The sequence below is a fragment of the Syngnathoides biaculeatus genome, chromosome 2 (genome assembly GCF_019802595.1).
Source record: "Syngnathoides biaculeatus isolate LvHL_M chromosome 2, ASM1980259v1, whole genome shotgun sequence".
Classification (NCBI taxonomy): domain Eukaryota; kingdom Metazoa; phylum Chordata; class Actinopteri; order Syngnathiformes; family Syngnathidae; genus Syngnathoides; species Syngnathoides biaculeatus.
In genome coordinates, this window is record NC_084641.1 from 27,466,837 (window position 1) to 27,485,675 (window position 18,839).

General features: G+C 47.8%; 1 protein-coding gene and 1 long non-coding RNA gene across 5 annotated transcripts in view; one reads left to right on the forward strand and one right to left on the reverse strand.

Annotated features, from left to right (window-relative positions):
• Positions 1–8,332, forward strand: part of LOC133513745 (uncharacterized) — a 17,100-nt gene extending 8,768 nt beyond the window's left edge. The window contains exon 3 of the long non-coding RNA XR_009798593.1: positions 8,228–8,332. This is a non-coding gene — a long non-coding RNA (uncharacterized LOC133513745). The remainder of the gene's footprint in view (positions 1–8,227) is intronic.
• Positions 1–18,332, reverse strand: part of ampd2b (adenosine monophosphate deaminase 2b) — a 26,981-nt gene extending 8,649 nt beyond the window's left edge. For 2 of the 4 annotated variants that reach the window (XR_009798588.1, XM_061844735.1), the window contains exons 1-14: positions 18,013–18,332; positions 10,307–10,431; positions 10,097–10,227; positions 8,272–8,340; positions 8,090–8,192; positions 7,783–7,981; positions 6,186–6,327; positions 4,130–4,219; positions 2,764–2,893; positions 2,494–2,688; positions 2,195–2,326; positions 1,846–2,009; positions 674–800; positions 432–595 (exon numbers count right to left, since the gene is read on the reverse strand). Coding sequence is in view for 3 of the 4 variants with exons in the window: in XM_061844735.1 (XP_061700719.1) it covers positions 432–595; positions 674–800; positions 1,846–2,009; positions 2,195–2,326; positions 2,494–2,688; positions 2,764–2,893; positions 4,130–4,219; positions 6,186–6,327; positions 7,783–7,981; positions 8,090–8,192; positions 8,272–8,340; positions 10,097–10,227; positions 10,307–10,336 (1,676 nt within the window). In the remaining variant the exon portion in view is untranslated. Of the gene's footprint in view, positions 1–431; positions 596–673; positions 801–1,845; positions 2,010–2,194; positions 2,327–2,493; positions 2,689–2,763; positions 2,894–4,129; positions 4,220–6,185; positions 6,328–7,782; positions 7,982–8,089; positions 8,193–8,271; positions 8,341–10,096; positions 10,228–10,306; positions 10,432–15,002; positions 15,382–18,012 lie in introns of those variants that run through there. The other 2 variants (XM_061844752.1, XM_061844740.1) reach the window with 2 other exon arrangements.
• Between the last annotated feature and the right edge of the window lie 507 nt (positions 18,333–18,839).

Here is an 18,839-nt window from a genome sequence, read left to right on the forward strand (position 1 = left end):
GAACTTTTTGAAAATCTGTTAAAAAAAAAAACAAAACGTGCTCATTACAATAAGAAACTTTCTCATTACAATGAGAAACCATTTTTTTTTTCTTTTTCAATGTCCCTTTAGGGGCTTCATACAATTACCCAGTTATCTCATTTAAAGAAACTGAATAAGTTAAATGCGTAAAATTGGAAATTTCATAAATTTGTTATTATTTTTTAAAAGAAAAAGAACGCTAAATTAATGGAATAAGTAGTATGAGAGTCACATAAAAGAGTAGAACATGCCTATAGGACACTGTCGCTATTTTGCAGTATCGATGCAAAGAAATGCTAACTCGATTGACTTCATTGTTTCCAAAGTCAAACAATCTTCTGCGCACACCAAAATGAACCGAAGCGTATGAAACCGAGACATCATCAAGCCACCACCGAGGCCCCACGTACCTGCGCAGGTGATTCAGAACGGTCATGTTTGCATACATGTAGTAGAGGTAGTACGAGTAGGGCGGATTGTCCTCCTCCGTCCAGTTGGCCGGCAGCGGGCTGTCCGAGTTGAAGATGTGCTGCTCTGGTTTGGACTCGTCGTCCACGCTGTCGAAACCCACCACCTGCAAAAGAGGGACCCCTTCAAAATCAAAACTGTCCGAGTGCGTGTCGGACGAGGTGATTCGACGCCGGCGTCGTACGTGTTGGAGGAAGAGGTGCAGCTCGGGATGTCTGCCCGGGTGGATCGTGACTTCAAACAGAGGCAGGAAAATGTTCTCCAGCATCTCCTGGAAGTTGGACAGCTGCTTCTTGGTGTGGTAGACGTCACTTGGAGGGAAAGAAAAAGTTCTGCTAAGTTCCTGTTCCTGTTCTTTTTGGGCTCTTCGGGGACGGGGTGGCAACTTCCGAATGGGCCGACCCCTTAATGTACCCTAATTCCTATACAATTTACACCTTTTTACAAAACATACCATAATTCCCGGCCTAAAGAGCACACCCGGTTACAAGCCTTACAGAGTGTATTTGTAAAGGAAATACTACATAATAATTTGAATTAATACATTTGGTGCATACAAACGGTGCAGTGGTGTAAATTGTAACCCGCGTTGAAACATGAGATATTTAGAACGACGGTACACAGAAAGAGTCTAACGCTAGCGCGGCGCTAACGCTAGTGCTAACACTAACGGGGCCGGTTAAAATAAAATATACCGGTAGATATCACTGAGACACACCAGTAACACAGCAGCAACACGCTAGCACAGTGCTAACTGGCCCTGTTACCGTTAGTCCTAGCGCTAACACTAGCGCGGTGCCAACGCTAGCACTAACGCTAGTGCTAATGCTGGCACTAAAGCTAACAGGGGTGTTTAACATGAAACATTTTCAAAAGATTTTTAGAAAGACGGTACACAGTAAGAGTCTAATGCTAGCGCGGCACTAACAGGGCCGGTTAAGATAAAATATACCGGTAAATATCACTAACCCTAACTCATCAGCAACACGCTAGCACAGCGCTAACACTGGCAGTAAAAGTCATTTTCTCGGCACATATATTCCGGTCTCACTCTCACCTTTTCCGCTCGAGTGCCCCCTTGCGGCCGTGAGAAAAAAAATTTTGACAAATTAGTTGCATCGGCGCATAAACCGCAGGGTTGAAAGCGCGTAAAAAAAGCCGCGGCTTGTGGGCCGGATATGACAAAAACATAATTACAAACGACTAATTGGGTAGCCTGATGTCAACAAAGCCGTGCACGAGCGAGACGAGCGTCATGGCCGCCCGCCAGTCGTGGTTGAAATTGGAACGGATCCTAATATAAGTTTGTTTTCGACGGCGATTTGAGCCAAACGTCTGCGACGGCGCTTGACTTACAAAAGTCGCGGCACTTGCACGAGCCAGCGCACGTTGTCCGAGTAGACCTGATGCTTGACGGCCCACTTGGCCAGCTTGTCCCACTCGTCTCTGCAGCGCCCGTATATGGACAGCCTCAGCTCCACGTTCTGGTACTTGCTCTCCTCCAGGTCGGCCATGACCTCCTGAGCGACAGTCGCACCGTAGCGTCCGAATTTGTGAATTCATCAGGAAAATACGAGGTGTGTTTTAAAAGGCCGTCGTTTTGAAATAAATGAGCCTGATTCAACTTTCATTAAAAAAAAAAATACTCTGAGCTGAGAAGGCCTGAATTGCCTTTGAAGGCGCAAACGTATCGCGTTCGTCGCACCTTAATAATGTGACCGAAGTATTTCCCCTCGACGTGATTGTCCGTTTTGATGAAGATCTCTCGCAGGATGGATTCGCCGATGGGATTGTATTTGGCGTTGAATTTGTCAAATCGGTGGAAAGTGTTGCGATCCTGCAATAGGAGGGAAACAAACGAGTGAGTCCACCCGTCCGTCCACCCGCCCAACCTTTATCTTGTTCTGGTCGGGATCGGGGAACCATTCGGGACTCGAGGAACCCAAACAAAGCATAGAAAATCCACTCCTCTGCCATTTTCAGCCATTCGGGCTTCTAATTTACCGCGTGCATGTCCAAGGTGTCCACGCTGAGGTCAAAAGCTGTCAGGTTCATACTCTCAAAGACCTCCATGAGGGTCTGACCCTTGCCCCTCTCCACATGCACGATCTCCCGAGGATACTTCTTCATGGCTCTTTTGATGAAGCGCAGAAGGTGTTTTTGGTTCATGCAGGAGGAGGCGTGGATATGCGTGTCCACCTGCAGACGCAGAAAAACAGAAGCCGATATTGATACTGGGACGGAAAACCAGGACGAGTTCGACGCCAGCAAGACCTTCCGGATGTTGTAGAAGTCTCGATGGGGGACTTTCTTCTGTGCGGCCAACTCTTTCATCTCATTCAAGAGGATGTGCATCTGGAACTTGGAGCTGAGATATTGCAGGCGACGGTAGCAGAAGGACTTTCTGCAGCAGCAAAAAAAAAAAAAAAAAAAAAAAAATTGGGACAACCTGTCATCATATTATCTTCCACCAGGGGTACCCCTTTGTTTGCGTTCCGTTTTTGTAGGATTATGTACAGGGCAGATGACGCGCTGTGGCGACCCCTAACGGGACAAGCCGAAAGAAAGTACACTAAAGCCTCAGTTCACAAACGTCCCCGTTTTCGAACAAATCAGTTTTTGAACGAAAATTTTGAGATGTTTTTTTGCTTCTGTTTTCGAACGAAAATCGGTACTCGAATGCACCCGACAAAGCCCGGAAATAACATATTGCGCCTGGCCAGACCAGCTGATCCACCCGGGACGCGTTTTGTTATTGTCTATTCGAACGGCCTCCCGGAAAAAAACGGAAATGACATAACGCGCACGGCACAAACAGCCTCTGTACACAAACGTGTCCCAGTACTGACTGTTGTTTTTCTTCGTATCGAGGACGACCGTATTAACCCCCAGTCGATGGGTCCAAAGAAGGAAAGTTTCTTGTTTAAAGTTATTCTGCATTTTTGTTAATAAAAAAACTTGACAAGGCTGGGGGCCTAGTCGCTACAGATACGGCAATGCGCCTACTCTACTACTAAAGCATACATTTTAAGCAAAAAATAAATATATTTCTTCAATTATTTTATTATATAATGTATTTACACTATACATGTATTTCTACTATGCAGTTTATTATCAGGAAAAGCTAAAAAAATGCTTTAAAAAGCCAATTTCTTTTAGGCTTGGAACGCATTATTTCTTTTTCCATTCATTGTAATGGGAAACATGGATTCGGTTTTCGAACAAATCACTTCTCAAACCGTTTTCTGGAACGGATTGTGGTCGAGAACCAAGGCATCACTGAGATATCAACATGGACCTTCAAATTTGATTAAAACGTTTGGAACCTCATCGTTTTATTCAATAGTTTTTATGGCCCACATAAATTAACACATACACAACTGTCATCTACCGTCATATGCTCATAATTTATTGTTAGGCGGTTTCAACTGGGCCCCACGATGGACCGGCAACCGGGCAAGGGTTTAGTCTGCCTTTTGCCTGAAGTCAGCCGGGAAATGCTGCGGCTTCTTCATCCCACCAAGAACACGATAAACCATTAAAAGTTGCTGGATCGACGCAAGGTTCAAAACGGACCGGTAGGGCGGTGCAAGACCGTATGAAAGGTTGAGATAAATGTGGAAAAAGGAAGCCGAGGTACACTGGTCCGTTGATGATGAGGGCCATCATGACGTTCATGTCAGCGATGTACTCCTGCAAGTCCGGATATGGCAGTTCCAGCTCCGTGCTCCTGTAAGCAGCACGTAAACATACATTAGGAGGAGATTAGAACAATTGCAAAGTGACAAAACATAAAAAACATTTTCATCTTCAGTGTATATTTTAATACCAATAAACTGGAAAATGGTGTTTAAAAAAAAAAAAAAAAAAGACAGGTTTGGTTGACGAGGGGATCGCGAAACTCTACAAAGTTTGGAAAAAGTGTGTAAACTTACAAGGAGACTACATAAAAGAAAAAAAAAAGATGTTTCAGTATGTGATGCAATGTTTTTTGAACCACAGCCGTCGTAAACGTTCACAGAACAGTCTAGAAAAAGTCAGCAAACGCGTGGATTTAAAAACTGGTTGAGCCTCAACAAACAAAGATTTCCTGTAGTTGTGATCTGGATGAATTTTGGAGTATTCCCCTTTTCGAAAGGGGTTCAGATCCCTGCGATGTGTGGTGGGAATAACGCTTGAATTCAGGCCTTCTTCTTTCTTCTTTGCCTTTCGGCTTGTCCCGTTACAGCGTGTCATCTTGTTCCACCTTAGCCTATCTCGTGCATCCTCCTCTCTAACACGCACTGCCCTCATGTCCTCCCTCACAACATCCATCAACCTTTTCTCTGGTCTTTCTCTCGCTCTCTCTTCCTTGACAGCTCCATCCTCGGCACCCTTCTACCAATGTACTCACTCTCTCGCCTCTGGACACGTCCAAACCATCGAAGTCTGCTCTCTCGAACCTCGTCTCCAAAACATCCAACTTTGGTTGTCCCTCTTTGGAGCTCATTTCTAATCCCATCCGACCTGCTCACTCCAAGCGAAAACCTCACCATCTTCATTTCTGCCACCTCCAGTTCTGCTTCCTGTCATCTCTTCAGGGCCACCGTCACTAATCCGTAAATCATGGCTGCCTTCACCACTGTTTTCTAAACTTTGCCCTTCATCCGAGCGGAGACTCTTCACCAGACACCTTCCACCAACTGTTCCATCCCATTTGGACCCGTTTCTTCACTTCCTTACCACACTCACCTTTTTCTTCTTCTTCTTCTTTTCCTTTCCTACTTGTCCCGTTTTGGGTCGCCACAGCGTGTCATCTCAGATACACGCATATTAAATATTTTATATTTATTATATTTTGGCACAGTTTTACGCCAGATGCCCTTCCTGACGCAACCCCTCTGCATTCTCGCTTCCAGCACCTGGTATTCCTAGGCGGTCTCCCATCTAAGTACTAATCAGGGCCAAACCGACACATCTCTTCCGCTGTTCTGCTGCCCTCATACACGTCCTGTACTATTCTCACATATTTCTCCGCCACACCAGACTTGCGCATGCAGTACCACAAATTCCTCTCTTGGTACTCTGTCATCGGCTTTCTCTAGATCCACATAGACACAATGTAGCTCCTTCTGACCTTCTCTGGACTTTTCCACGCGCATCCTCAAGTCAAATAATGCATCTGTGGTCCTCTTTCTTGGCATGAAACCAAACTGTTCCTCGCAGACACTTACTTCTGTCCTGAGTCTAACCTCCACTTCTCTTTCCCATAACTTCATTGTGTGGCCCATCATTTTTATTCCTCTGTAGTTTCCACAGTTCTGAAGATCGCCTTTGTTCTTAAAAATGGCGACTAGCACACGTCCATTCGTCTGGCTTGAGGTCAGGCCACACTATCGCAATTCAATCTCAATAAAAACATATAAACGTACACTGTTCCTGTTCGTCTTGCATCAGTTGAAGTGATTTCGATGAAGATCAAACGCCATTTTTGACCGATTTCCGCAAAGAAATTCTAAAGGGTTCGCATACTTTTTACCTCCCACGGCACATGTGTACACCGAGTCACGCGGTTGGTCGCGGGTGGGCGGGAATTAAACTTCAAGGTGTGCCAGGAAATAAAAGACTAACTACTGATCTCTTATTTCATCTTCATCTTTTCAGAGGAAGTGGTTCCGCTGTTCCAATACGTTTGGTGTGAAGCGCATCGAACTCACTTGTCCATGCCCTCCGTCGTCGTGTACACGTGCATGACGCCGTTCACCATCTTGCAGCCGTAGCCCACGTCGGGCGGCATGCCGGCCGGGTCCTTGTTCTTGTACGGGTGGGTTCCGGAAACCGGCGGGTGCACTGTGGCGTCTGAGGAGGGACAAAATGTCACAGCGAGCGGCGGCTTTCGAGCAAGGCGGCGACAAACACGCGATTCATCTCTCGGCGCGAGAAGCGCCGGCATGTCGGGCCTCCTTGCTCAGGGGTGTGGAACAGATGGACGGTGGCCGGCTGTTCATGTGGGAGTCGTGTTCGCGGTGCTGCTTTAAACTCCTTTATGACGATTAATCAGGAATAAGTCTGGGACTATGGGCAATAATCAGGAAAAACTGCAACTTCAGTTTATCCCTGGTATGTTTGTCCATTTGTACAAGTTTGTGTGGAAATGATGAGAATTCTTCAAATGCCCCGGAATTGTGTTGACAAAACTCGGGCAAGTGAGGGTAAAATCGGGTTAGCGCATTCTATCAAAAAAAAAAAAAAGAAATTCATAATAAACCCACGGCATTTTTTGAAACCACTTTCGTCGCACTCTCTTTGGTCTCATGTAAGGAACTAGATGAGTGCCACCAGGATTTGGATTTGAAATGTAAATTGATCACGTTTTCAATAATTGCTACAAGTCGCCGTCTGAAATTCACCCTCTGTGCCACCAGGCAGGGTCAACTTCAGGTAAGGTGAGCCAATCGCAGTTCCACTTTCTTAGCCACGTGACGTCACATACTAAGAAAGCGCCACTGGATTGGCTGGCTATTCGGTTCTGACCTGAAGTAACCCTGCCTGGTGGCACAGACGGTGAATTTCAGACGGCGAATTGTTACCAGTCAATCTCCGTTCCTACCCTCACTTATGCTCGAGCCTATGCCAGCTGTCAACGGGAAGGAGGCGGGGTACACCCTGAACTGGTCGCCAGCCAATGGCAGGGCACAAAGACACAAACAGTCGCACTCACCATCACACCTTGGGAGGAGCCGGATAAGGTGGCTGGGGCATCTGATTCGGATGCCTCCCGGACGCCTCCCTTCCGGGCACTCACAATCACATTTCTGGGCAATTTAGAGGGTCCAATCAATGTTGCATGTTTTGGGGATGTGGGAGGAACCCGGAGTGCCTGGAGAAAACTCATGCGGGCACGGGGAGAACATGCAAACTCCACACAGGCGGGGCCGGGGATCAAACGCGGGTCCTCAGAACTGCAAGGCCGACGCTTTACCAGCTGAACCACCGTGCCGCTCATTTATTCTTTTTCGTTCTTTCTAACGTTATTAACGCTGTAAGGAATTGCATGTTTAAAAATGTTTGTTGTCAGGTTGAAAATGCCGTTCGACGTTAATGGAGGATCTGGGTGACACAGGAAGTAGGCCGCGCGTTTTATTTTGAAGCCGCGCTTGTCGTACGGCGGGAGGGACTACTTCCTCTTGTTCACCCTTTCCAAACCCGAGCTGAGACCGCCCAATGCGTGCGTCTCCTCACTCATCCGTCGTCCTAAAAGTCAACAACGCAGAGTTCCTCCGCGCGCATCTACGCGCAGTAACGCCGATTTACCCGCGGCAACGGAGGCCTCCATCGCCTCTTGGAATTCGTCCTCGTAGATGGTCAAGTCGAGGGGTCTCTCGCTTAACTCCTGCAGGTATCGGGCGGTGGTCCTGCAGAAACTCTGCAGCGAGAGGCCCATGTACTTCTGCCTGATGAACAGGGCTTTCACCACACACTTTGCAGCGTCCAGCAGGTCTGTGAACGGAACCTGCGCGGCGGGCGGCGCGACGAGAGAAGTTAAACAGGATGTGCCGTATGATACGCGCGGAAATACTGTACATATACACACGCATTCCAAAAGAATTGCTGTACTCACCCCGCATTTCTCTTCCCCAGAAATGGTGACTCGCTGGTATTCTCTTTCCGGGGGCAGATCTCGCTCCAGCAGGTCTGGCGATTGACTCTGCTGCTTCATGTATCTGACAATAAATGTTTTTGTTTTGTTTCCGCTCAGGCGCACCGACGAGACCCGTGCAAATGATTTGCCGGGCGACTCACTCCAGATCCGCGGCGCTGTCGGTTTTCATAAAGTCCTGCTTGGCTCGCAGCAAGATGTCCGGTTCGAACCTACGGACGGAGAGTCCGGCTGAGCTCACGCCGGTCACAAGACGCAGTCCGCGATACGCGACACGCACGCGCCAGACGCTTGATTAGCTACGCTGATAAAGATAAAGTTCACTTCTTCTGAGCTTTACTATGATGGTTATAATATTCTGACCTTATTTTACTCAAAGCCTTTCATAATAATCTCATTTGATTTTTTGTTAAACTTCCACAAAGTTTTGAATCACCGGTCGCAACCGCTAAAGCGACAGAGAGAAAAAAATGCACTAATTTGCTTTTCCCAACTCTTTAAACTGCCATCTGAATGGCCAGCTTATTACTGTGAAGAAACACGACAAACGTCTGCCGTCCTGGTTGACATCGGGTGGGTAATACGCCGCTAGGCATGCTGGGAAGTCTCTCTCCAGGCGCCACAGTCCGTACTGTCATTATTGCGACTGTGATATCGCGCCGATGCAAAATGCAGAAGTTCGCGTCGCAAAGTCGTCCTCTGCTGGGACCGCGTGGCGGCTTTCGGTGCGAAGCCCGGCAGAAAGTTAACGTCCGCCTGGAAAGAGGAATTCAGGAAAACCGAGAAACTGTTACGACCAGAAATGTTGCCGGGCAACTCCGTGAATTATGATAGCGGCCTGGCATGAACCTGAATTAATGAATTAATGGCAGCTTGTGTCGACCGTTCGAACCTACCTACTGTATTACAATTTTTTTGTGACATTTATGCACACGTGTGTGCTCAAACGACTCAAATCAACACATTAACAAATATCCATCCATCCATTTTCTTTCCCGCTTATCCTCACAAGGGTCACGGCGCATGCTAGGACCTATCCCGGCTGTCAACGGGAAGGAGGCGGGTTACACCCTGAACTGGTCGCTAGCCAACGGCAGGGCACAAAGACACAGACAACAGTCGAACTCACCATCACACCTAGGGACAATTTAGAGTGTCCAATTAATGTTGTAGGTTTTGGGATGTAGGATGAAACAAGATCCCGGATCCAAATGAGTTTCGTCCGCAGGGAGTCCGGGCTCTCCCTTTAGAGATGGCGTGAGAAGCTCGGTCATCCGGGAGGGGCTCAGTGTCGAGTTCCTGCTCCTCCGCATTGAGAGGAGCCAGATGAGTGGGTTGGGGTGTCTGATTCGGATGCCTCTTGGACGCCTCCCTGGTGAGGCGTTCCGGGCACGTCCCACCGGAAAGAGACGCCTAGGACGACCCTGGACCCGCTGGAGAGACCATGTCTCTCGGCTGGCTTGGGAACGCCTTGGGATCCCTCCGGAAAAGCTGGAAGAGGTGGCTGGGGAAAGGGAAGTCTGGGTATCCCCGTCGAAGCCACTTCCCCTGTGACTTGACCCGGAAAAGCGATAAATAATGAATGGACGGACAAAACCCATGCAGGCACGGGGAGAACATGCAAACTCCACACAGGCTGGCCCAGGATTGAACCCGGGGCTTCACAAGAGGTCAACGCTTTCCACCGTGCCGCCTTATATTGGCTCAATCGTTTGTCAACAGAACAGACCCATGTGGGGATTGACCCACAGTGACGATTTCGCCCCAAAAATGGACAAATCTGCAAATTTGGACACAAGCGATATACTAAAATAATGATGAGCTCATCTAAATTCCCTCCCCCACGAACACAAAGCTATTATGCTCTTCTATGAATGACAGGTGGACAAATTACAGTCATTGTACTTTCCTCCTAATGCAGGTGGGGTTCATTTTCCCATGAAGGTGTGTTTTGCCCCCCCAACTCACTTGACATCCTGGCTGATCTGACGCTCCAGGCGATGGCGCCTCTCCTCGAGCTGTTCAATGGGGCTGTCCTCCGGGAACTCGTACGGAGCGCTGCGCATCTCGCTCTCGGCCAGGCTGCGCGAGAACAGTTCCTTCGCGGGCGACAAAAACGCACTGGTACAGAGGCGCTCCGACCCGGTTCGAAAGTCAGCAATACCGCAGCGGACCCACCTCGGCGATTTCCTTGTATTTGCCATCCATGGATGTCCGCAGGTCCACGGACTGCTTCAAGGCGACGGGGATCCCGGGCAAGGAATGCTGGGGGGTGAGCAGGTGACGGGAACCACGGAGGTCGACTAAAGAAGGAAGTAAATGTTCCGTCTTAGTACGACTTGACGTACTGGAGTCTGTCTTTTTGTCCTTTAGCACACGTTTTACGATTGACACCCAACGGTCTTGATTCTTTAGGATGGTCAAGGCACACGCTCGCCTCGAGGCAGGCTTCGGTCAAAGGTCTCAATCATTTCATGAAAGTCTCACCCGCAATGCTGTTTTTGAACGCCCGACTCGACAGAATTCGCTCTGAAATATCCATCCGTCTGTTTTCTTAGCCGCGTATCCTCGCGGGGAGTGCTTGGAGCCTGTCCCAACTGTCAACGGGCAGGTGGCGGGGTACACCCCGAACTGGTCGCCAGGGCACAAAGAGACACACAGCCGCACTCGCAATCACACCCTACCAATTTAGAGTGTCCAATTAAAGGTCCACTGTCGTGAAATGCATGATTTTTAGTAAAAAAAAACATGGCAGCCGACATGGACACATGCTTTTTTTTCCCACCACAAAATATGATTTTGACGTATATGGCTTTTTGTAACTCCCGCCATGAAAATCTTCTCGAGGGATTTGTTTTGGAGAAGAAGCAGGAAGTGACGTACATGGCAGGACCGCCCTCAAGTGGACTCATTTGTTTCTATTAGTTATACCCCCGCTAAGGTAGCTCATTGTTACTTCGTGTTAGCCAAACTGACGGCTCGTCGCATTGTTGGACATTGCTTGAACACTCGGGAGGATGGATTTACCCTTCATAAGTTTCCAAGAGACCCCGTTTTGTCGTGAAAAATGGATTGCAGGAGTGCAAATAATGAGAGCTTCGTGGGTTCCAAATGACAGGTAGATGTGTATACAGCTACTAATATATATATATATTATATATATATATATATATATATATATATATATATATATACAAACATAGTTTGGGACGGACTACGTAATCCGTCTCTCATAAGGTAACAAAAGATCCGCGTACATATGACAGGGGTGCTAAATGTGTCGATGTGCGCATCGGACGGCTTCCGTGTCGGCTCGCCCGCGAAGGCTGCCATGACGGCTCGCCGGCGGAGGCTGCCTTGTCGGGCCCCCGGACGGCGGCGGGACTATAAACAGCAGCTGCCGGCAATGGCGCACTCAGCCGGGCTACGACAACGCCGTAAAGCGGCCTGGTTTGGCGTCGTGATAAGCCACCTCGGCGGCGAAAATGAGCCACCCCGGTAGACAAGGCCGGCGGCTGGCTCGGCCTTGTCGGCCGGGGTGGCTCATCTCCTCTGCGGAAGTGGATCGGACATGGAGGCGGTTTGGCCGTGGCTCATACATGCTGTCTTGGAGTCCGAGTCTCAGGACTGTGAGGCCAACGCCTTCCAGCTGGTCCACCGCGCCGCCCCTCTGAAATATGACAATCGCAATCTTGGGAATGGACGAAGAGCCCAGATTGAGGCTTGGTAAAAAGGCAGAGTGGGAGGGGATGAGGGGGAGCTAAGACAAACGGAGATAAAGTCAGTGTAACACCTTCTCCTGCCCACCTTCCTCCTAACACATCCTACTCAGCATGTCGGACAAATTTTCCTGGACGACACAACTCGCGTCTTTTGCTATTTAACACTGTAGTGCGAGCAAAGTGAGGCAAACTAACTAAAAAGACAAACAAGTCGGCTCAACTGACGCTGTGCCAGGGAGGATCTTCATTTTTACTCACTAGCGATACTCTCACTAATCCTGCTCAGGCCAGAAGCCATATTTGGTCACTAGGAAACTATCCATCCATTTTCTTCGCCGCTTATCCCCTTGAGGGCCGTGGGGAGTGCTGGAGCCTATCCCAGCTGTCAACGGGCAGGAGGCGGGGTACACCCTGAACTGGTTGCCAGCCAATCGCAGGGCACATCGAGACAAACAGCCGCACTCGCAATCACACCTAGGGGCAATTTAGAGTGTCCAATTAATGTTGCATGTTTTTGAACTGTGGGCTTCCGCATATGAGCAGTTGTACCTTAGCTACTGCACCTGAGCACATTGATCATGGAGTCGTCTTCGCCAAAACGATAATCAGGGATCAACGGCAGACTGTCACATCTCAGCGGTGCGGAGGTGGACACCAATGCAGGACTCCCGGGCAAAGGCAAAATGATCAGTGGGTTTTATTCTTAACTAAAAAGATGCACAATTACACATTCCAAGAAAGCACGATCCAAAAAATGAGAAACGGGGTTCAATGACTATGAACCTAAGTAACGGAATAACCCGGGATGTGGTGAAGCATACTCACTAACACAAAACAACGAACTGCCAAGAGTGACAAAACTCCGACGTATATACTCAGTCTAATCACTCACAGTGGCTCATGCGAAACAACTGTGACCTGTGACAGGTGTCAGAGATGACACCATCCACAGCAGCGACCCGGCCACGCCCCTCCCGATGCTTGATGAGAGCGAGCATCTTCTTCTTTTCCTTTCGGCTTGTCCCGTTAGGAGACGCCACACCGTGTCATCTTTTTCCATCTCGTGGATCTCGAGCACCCCTACAGTCTTCATGTCTTCCCTCACCACATCCATCAACCTTCTCTTTGGTCTTTCTCTTGCTCTCTCTTCCTTGACAGCTCCATCCTCAGACTCTCTCGCCTCTGAACATGTCCAAACCTTCTTCTCACTCGAATCTTTTCTCCAAAACATCCAACTTTGGCTGTCCCTCTAATGAGCTCATTTCTAATCCTATCTGACCTGTTCACTTCGAGCGAGAACGTCAACATCTTCCTTTTTGCTACCTCCAGTTCTGCTTCCTGTTCTTTCTTCAGAGCCACCGTCTCTAATCCGTACATCATGCCTGGCTTCAACACTGCTTAACAAACTTTGCCCCTCATCCTAGAGGAGACTCTTCTGTCACGTAAAACACCAGACACCTTCCGCCAACTGTTCCACCCCGCTTGGACCCGTTTCTTCCCTTCCTCACCACACTCACCATTGCTCTGTATTGTTGACCTCGAGTATTTGAAGTCGTCCACCCTCGCCATCTCTTCTCCTCGGAGCCTCACTCTTATAAACTTTGCCCTTCATCCTAGCGGAGACTCTTCCGCCATGACGAGCGCTAGCATGCGACTGCTAATTAGCTTCCAGAAAAAAAAACTGTTGCTAAAACGACAGCCAAAATGCTTCTTTTCTGGTGTTGCGACAAACTTTTGTGAACCAAAAACTGCAACCAGGACATAAGCGGGTAAACCAGACCGCTTCCAAACTATCAAATGGGATTTTTCATTTGGACACTTGCGTCTTTATTTCCAAATCATGCAAGAAGTAATGATTTGATTGTGATTTGCTCATTCAGTATACAAATACTGAATGTGGATTTAGACCAAGGGGTTTAAGACTTACTGTGAATAAACCAGTCGATGCATAATACCGCCTTGTTTTCCACAAGGCCTTAGACACTCACGCGCTACGTAAAAGCGACGGTCTGCCGAGACGTTAACGCCGCCGCCCGTCACGTCGGCCCATATCAATCCTCCCTGATAACAAAGGACACCGTTGTCGAGGGCAGCATGCGACCGGCGGCAAAGACATCTAAGCTAGGCCGCAGCGAAGCGGAGCCGAACCGACCCGCAGCTAATCCCCTAATGGCTTCTATATTTGGGTCAGATGCATCTCTGATTACATAACGTCTCATCCCCTCACCGCCGGGGAGGCGAACGCTTCTATAACACAGGTCATGATTTACTTAATGATATCGTGTAACGTAGTCAACGGGGGGGGGGGGGGGGGGGCTATAATTGATCTGAATGAACTCGCCAAAAGCAGACGTGGGAGAAACAAAAGTCCAGACAACCTTCCGGCATGTTCAGGTGTCTTGAAAGAATCAAGATGACATTTTCCACTCGTCGCTCGTGAGCCGAGAAATTACAACCCCAATTCCAAAGAGGTTGGGATGTTGCGTTAAACACATAAATACAGAATACAACGATTTTCATTGAATACACTACAAAGACAAGATATTTAATATTCAAACCTTAACACTTTATTATTAATTTTACTGCTGCAACACGTTCCAAAAAAAGCTTTGCGTTACATCCCATTTTCTTTGAATAAACTTTTGGAACCGAGGGCACTAATTGGTGAATCTTCGGAGGTGGAATTCTTTCTTTCCATGATTGCTTGACGTACACCGTCAGACGTTCAACAGTCCGGGGTCTCGGCTTCGTAATGCGCCACGCATTTTTCATGCGAGACAGGTCTGGACTGCAGCCAGGCCAGTCTAAGTTCACAGGCTCGATTACTATGAAGCCACAATGCTGCACAATATGTGCAGAATGTGGTTTGGCATTGTCATGCTGAAATGAGCAGGGGGGAGGGGGTCCGTGAAAAAGACATTGCTTGGATGGCAGCATATCTTTCTCCCAAACCTGTATGTACCTTTCAGCGTTGACGGTGCCTTCACAGATGTCTAAGTTACCGATGCCATTGACACCAATACCCAGCCATACCACCATAAATGCTGGCTTTTGAACTTTTCATCCATAGCAGTCCGTATGGTTCTTTTCCTCTTTAGCCCGGAAGACATGACGTCCACAATTTCCAAAAACAAATTGAAACATTGACTCACCGGTCCACACTTTTGCAGCACTCCATTTTAGATGAACTCGAGCTCAGAGAATCCGGCAGGGTTTCTGGGCGTTGTTGATAAATGGCTTTTGCCTTGCATAGTAGAGTTTTAAGCTGCACTTACGGCTGTACTGACATGGTTTTCCGAACTGTTCCTGAGCCCATGTGGTGATATCCTTTCCACTCTGACGTCGGTTTTGATGCAACAGGGCCTGAGGAATTGAAAGCCACGGGCATTCAATGTTGGTTTTCGGCCTTGCTGCTTGTTTGCAGTGACTTCCCCAAATTTGCTGAACATTTTGATATTATTATGGACCTAAGTTTCTTGCACTTGTAGGTTGAGGGACATTGCCCTTAAACTCTTTGACTACTTGCCGACGCACTTGTTCAGAAAGAGGTGAACCTCTCCCCATCTTTGCTTGTGGATGATGGAATTTGGGGACGTTCCTTTTCCACCCAATCACGGCACCCACCTGTTCCCAATTTCACTTGTGGGATGTTCCAAGCAGGTTTTTGATGAGCATTCCTCAACTTTCGCAGCTTTTTTGGTATGCGTTACAGCCATAAAAATCCAAGTCAAAGATTAATTGCTAAAAACAATTAAATTGATCAGTTTGAACATGAAATATTTTGCCTTTGTAGAGTGTTCAATTAAATATCGATTAAAGATGGTTTGCAAATCATTGTATTGTGTTCATTTATGTTTAACAACATCCCAACTTCATTGGTTATTGTAGGTCGAAAAGGTCAAATTTCCTCAAGTATGTTACATGAGTATCTCGGCAACAGCAGACGGACAAGTCCAACTGAAAGCAGATTACAAACATCCATCCATCCAGTTTCTTTGCCGCTTATCCTCACGAGGGTCGCGGGGGAGTGCTGGAGCCTGTCCCAGCTGTCAACGGGCAGGAGACGGGGTACACCCTGAACTGGTCGCCAGCCAATCGCAGGGCACATCGAGACAAACAGCCACACTCAGCGTCACACCAATTTAGGGCGCCCAATTAATGTTGTATATTTTCAGGATGTGGGAGGAAACCGGAGTGCCCAGGGAAAAGCCACGCAGGCACTGGGAGAACATGCAAACTTCACACAGGCGGGGATCAAACCCAGGTCCCCAGAACTGTGACGCCAACATTTTACCAGCTGAGTGCCGCCTCCTTTTCTCGTTAGATATGAAAAAAATGGATACTTGTTGCTCGGTGGAATCGATGCGGCTCCACCCTACGTGCCCGACAAACACACAACCGTGTATACTCAGCCAATTTGGTCACTGCTATCTGTTAAATATATAATCCTTCTTCACAAAATCGGCTTGTTTCTGAAAACAAAAATGCCACCAAGTACTCCACTGCGCATATTGACTGGGCAGGGTCAGTATTGAGACTTCCCGGGACTTCTTTGACTCAAATGCGTACGCTCGCAATCGTGGCTTTTGTCTGCAAAGTGTCAAAGAGGCACACGCGGCAAGCCAGGACGCTGACAATCTCACGCTCGCCGCGTATTCGGTGCACTGGGTGACCGCGTACAAACATTCTCGAACTAAAACAACAAACAAACGAAAACAAAAACGTACAAATTCAGAACGCAGCGTGACAAGAAACGAAGCAGTGAGTAGAATTCTATGAACCCCCTTTAAAAATAAAACTCCTCTTGCAGGATCTCTCATGCTGCAGCCATGCGACGTCCCTGCTAGAGATTTTCCATACAAATTTCATTCCATAGAATTTGTATAGAACAAAACGTTTCTGTAGAAATTCTATAGAAAGGTTTGAAGAACAGAAAGCGGCACATTGCTTGGTCTCAAATTTCTACAGAATTTGTACAGAAAAACTTGTTTGACAGAACTTTGGTTGCCATTTTCTATAGAATTTCGATAGAACAAAATGTTTCCGTCGAAATTCTATAGAAAGTTCTGAAGAACAGAAAGTGGCACAGTGCTTGATCTCAAATTTCTATAGAACTTGTCCAGAAAACAATTTCTGCAGAACAATTTTCAAGCAACGTCAGAGTTAATACACATGCTGAAGTCGCATCATAAAATTTCTTCAAAGTATTTGTTGCAGTGTATATAAATAGCGTTATGACTATGGAGAGTTCAAAAAAGGGCAAGTCCATTATGGAAGACATCCGAGACACTATTATAAAGCCGACATGTTGAAAAATCAGAAACTGGCTGTCAATGCGTTCAAGAGGGCACGACGTTCACAAACCGTCGATCACTATCAACCAAATGGCCAAACAGACCAAAGGAGAAGTTCATCCATCCATTTTCTTCACTGCTTATCCTCACGAGGGTCGCGGGGGAGTGCCAGCTGTCAACGGGCAGGAGGCGGGGTACACGTAGAGACAAACAGCCGCACTCACAAGCCCACCTACGGGCAATTTAAAGTGTCCGATTAATGTTGCATGTTTTTTGGGAGTGCCCGGAGGAAAGCCACGCAAACACGGGAAGAACATGCAAACTCCACACAGGCGGGTCTGGGGTTGAACCTCAGAACTGTGAGGCACGGAGAAGTCATCTGGTCAATTCCGGATTGCAACCATTATTCCACAGTTTTCAAGATGCGGGTTGTGAAAACCGCTCAACTGGATTTTCATCCATTACATCTCGGGTACCAACATGAGCGACAAAAATAAACAAGTTTTCAAGTTCGAGTATTAAAATTTGCCGCACTTAAACAGTTCTCTGGGTGTGGCATGCTTAGCCTGCCAATGTTTTTATAGAAATTATTTCGAAATGTTCTATCGAAAATATTTTAGCAGGGGTGTACGTCGGCATACGGTTTCTTTAGGAAAACTTCCGTCAGACTTAAATACAGCCGAGTCTCGTGCGCAATAATAATAATAATAATAACAATAACAATAAAATTGAGAAAACCATCATTCTCACTGTTGTGTGAGAATTTCGGCGTGGTATTTTTTTTTTTTTTGGGGGGGGGGGGGGGTCAGGCAATGGGGCGCATAGAAGAAACGGGACTTTTTACATACAGTATTTGAATGGCGCATACCTCGCTCGCCTCTTCATGGAACATCTACCGGCGCTTGGACGGGACCCGGAAAAAGGGGGAGACACGTGGGAGGAAGGGGGAGGCTGAGACGGCCAAACATCCAGGATGCCATCCTCCGTCCTTGTGAAGACGACTTCCACGCAATACGGGTGGGGGGGGGGGGGGAACACTAAAGGGACAAAACACACAGGGGCGCATTCATCTGCATTCTCCCTTCCTCTCCGTCCCTGTCATACATACAAAGAGGTGGTCCGGCAGGTCCGTGAACGCCCCGCCCCCCCCCCAACCCCCTTCACGTGCCCCCTCCTAGTTGGGGGTCAGCTGGCACCGCACTGGCTGCCTTTTGGAGCGGATCTTCCTCATTTAAACGTCTCATTGGAATGTACCACGGGAGCGCTTTAGAAAGGGTTTTTTTTTTTTTTTTTGGGGGGGGGGGTATAATGTCCACTGTCTAGCGGCCTAGCAGCACGCCCCCCCCCCTCTCCCCGCTCCTGTCCCTCGCCAGGGTAAATTCTGCTCAAGGCACCTTGCACAGCTGATGTTTGTGTAGTCAACCTGTACGACGTGGTCTTGGTTTTTTCTCCTCTCACATGCTGCAATTAAAGGGCCAGCACCTCGGCCCCATTCTGATTTAAAGCGCCAGCGTCATGAAATGCATGATTTTTAGTATGTTATTAATGAAAAACGGCAGTCGGAATGGAACCATCCGTTTTTTTCCCCACAAAACATGATTTTGACAAATATGGCTTTTTGTCACTCCCACCATGAAAATCCTCCTGAGGGATTTGTTTTTGGAGAAGAAGCAGGAAGTGAGGTCAGCAGCAGAC